The sequence below is a fragment of the Lottia gigantea genome (assembly GCF_000327385.1).
Source record: "Lottia gigantea unplaced genomic scaffold LOTGIsca_75, whole genome shotgun sequence".
Classification (NCBI taxonomy): Eukaryota; Metazoa; Mollusca; class Gastropoda; family Lottiidae; genus Lottia; species Lottia gigantea.
The window spans coordinates 1,250,482-1,252,896 of NW_008710508.1; the positions used below are offsets into that span (position 1 = coordinate 1,250,482).

General features: G+C 37.2%; 1 protein-coding gene across 1 annotated transcript; it reads right to left on the reverse strand.

The window, feature by feature from the left end:
* LOTGIDRAFT_73997 (hypothetical protein) lies at nucleotides 1–645 on the reverse strand (the record flags this gene model as incomplete). The annotated part of the gene is made up of 1 exon (XM_009066269.1): nucleotides 1–645. A coding segment is annotated over one exon (645 nt), but the record flags the coding sequence as incomplete, so codon positions are not given.
* Between the last annotated feature and the right edge of the window lie 1,770 nt (nucleotides 646–2,415).

Sequence of the window (2,415 nt, forward strand, 5' to 3'; positions counted from 1 at the left end):
ACATTCGCAATTTGGAAAACTATTTGTACAACTATCGCAGCTAAGAACAGGGCAGTAGCGCTGAATTTGACCATTCTTCTGACACCGACGACAAACCCTTTCTGGGCACTTGACAGCAATATGTCCAGGTGACAAACAATAATAGCACACCTTCTCCTGATGATCGTGGCGAACATTGTAGTAGTCCACACCCGATTCAGTCTGGAACCCAACTGAATATGGGAGAGAAGAGACATCCGAAGGAAATTTGACGCGCATGAATCGAGTTCCATCATAGACTCCATCATTCACATATCTTCTTCTCTTAATTGGACCAATTAATTCCACTCGCCACAATTTCAATTTGGCTTCGATTTCTTCGTCAGAAATAAGGCCAGACAAATGCATAAATGATACAACTTTGATTTTTGAAGATACATGTTGAACAGAAACAGGTTCATCAGCTATAAAGAAATCATCATTTACCAGTTTTTTAGCAGATTCAATATCCGTGAGTGAAACTTCATAAGTATCATCATTTTTAGGAATACACGACAGGATCGCGTCGTCCCCACAAACCTCACGAACAGCTTCAATAACATGAGAGGCGGGGGTTTCAATACGATTCTTGACAGAAATAAACACAGTTGATTCCTTCAAGAAGATCGGATTCAGGAATCGTTTAGAGTTAATTTGCGTTCGAAAATTGGCCATAGGTTTTGATTGTTTTTCGGCCATTTTCAAAACAGCGAGACAAAAATGTCTCAAAGTCAACAAAAAGAACACTTTTTCGCAAACAGTTTACATAATTACGATAATAAATCATATACCTAAGAAAATAACAAAAGGTTCATACCGGAATTTCAGGAGAACACTCAAAAAACCAACAAATTTGACGAGCTAACTGAAACCGTGTAATGTAAACAAACACAATCGAAACTTTTCCAGCTTTACCACTGGTCTATCTTGGCTCGGTCTATTTCGGCTAAAATTAGCAATGACTCCAACTCTTTAATCTGAGAAACCAGACTATGAGAAAAACTAGAACACTTGCAGAAGTGTCTTGTTGAAATTCAACTACAAGTTCAGCACTTGGATATTCCAATATGTCAGATTTATTCAGGCCACTTCCCTTAGATATCGTCGATGATATAGATCAATTTGCAATCAGTATACAAAATATAGTGATATGTATTTACGAAAAATGCCACTACGAGCAGGATTTGAACCTGCGCGGGATTATCCCATTGGATTTCGAGTCCAACGCCTTAACCACTCGGCCATCGCAGCTGGGACATTTCCGGTCCAATAAAGCAAGGGCCTCATACTTTTCATATGCGATATATAAAGCGATGAGAAAAACTAGAACACGTGCAGAAGTGTCTTGTTGAAATTCAACTACATGTTCAGCACTTGGATATTCCAATGTGTCAGATTTATTCAGGCCACTTCCCTTAGATATCGTCGATGATATAGATCAATTTGCAATCAGTATATAAAATATAGTGATATGTATTTACGAAAAATACCGCTACGAGCAGGATTTGAACCTGCGCGGGAATATCTCATTGGATTTCGAGTCCAACGCCTTAACCACTCGGCCATCGCAGCTGGGACTTTCGCGGTCAAATAAAGCAAGGGCCTCAAACTTTTCATATCCAATATATAAAGCGAAAAGTTTACAGTAAGGGTATTTTATTTCATCAGTAAAACTAAAACATAACAGTAAAACATAACAGTAACAAAATATTCGAGTTCAACACCCTCTGTGAAGCTCACAGAATTCCATACTGAAACTTTGTATGGTTAGATCAAATTCTTCTGTAATTAAGTTGTTCCCATGTCTTCTCCTGATAGATCCGAAATGATACCATTTACACAATCTTGTATTTCATTCCACCTCTTATCACGGAAGGATTGAACCAGACTAGCCCTTCTAAATAGGACTCTGGAATTAAGAATTGTATATTAGTAATGGAAATACCTAAAATTTCTTTTATCGAACACGGTTGGATTGATAGATAACCTATCTAAATGTTTGTGGTTGAAAAAGTCAAGGTTTTACCTATTTTTCTGAGTTGTTGGACAGAAAAGTCGTGGCTTTTCAAAAGAGAGCGAAGTTTGATGGCTGCAGCAAGAGTGTCCATTTGATATTGTTGTTGGAATTGAATGGGCAAGTTTGCAATAAGATTACAGAATATCTATTTGAAATTAAATGTTTTCGTTTATATATTACAAACTTAATCTGAACGAACTCAGATTTTATCCCAAAAAATAAATCTAATCAAGAGCCTAATCGGTTTGTTTGATCGTCAGCCCAATAAAGATACCGCATTGACGGTAAATTTGTTAATCTTTGTAAACTAATCACATTTCCGAAACCATGTTTTGATAACCTGTGAAGCCATTCATATGGAAAAAAGACGCGAACATCAG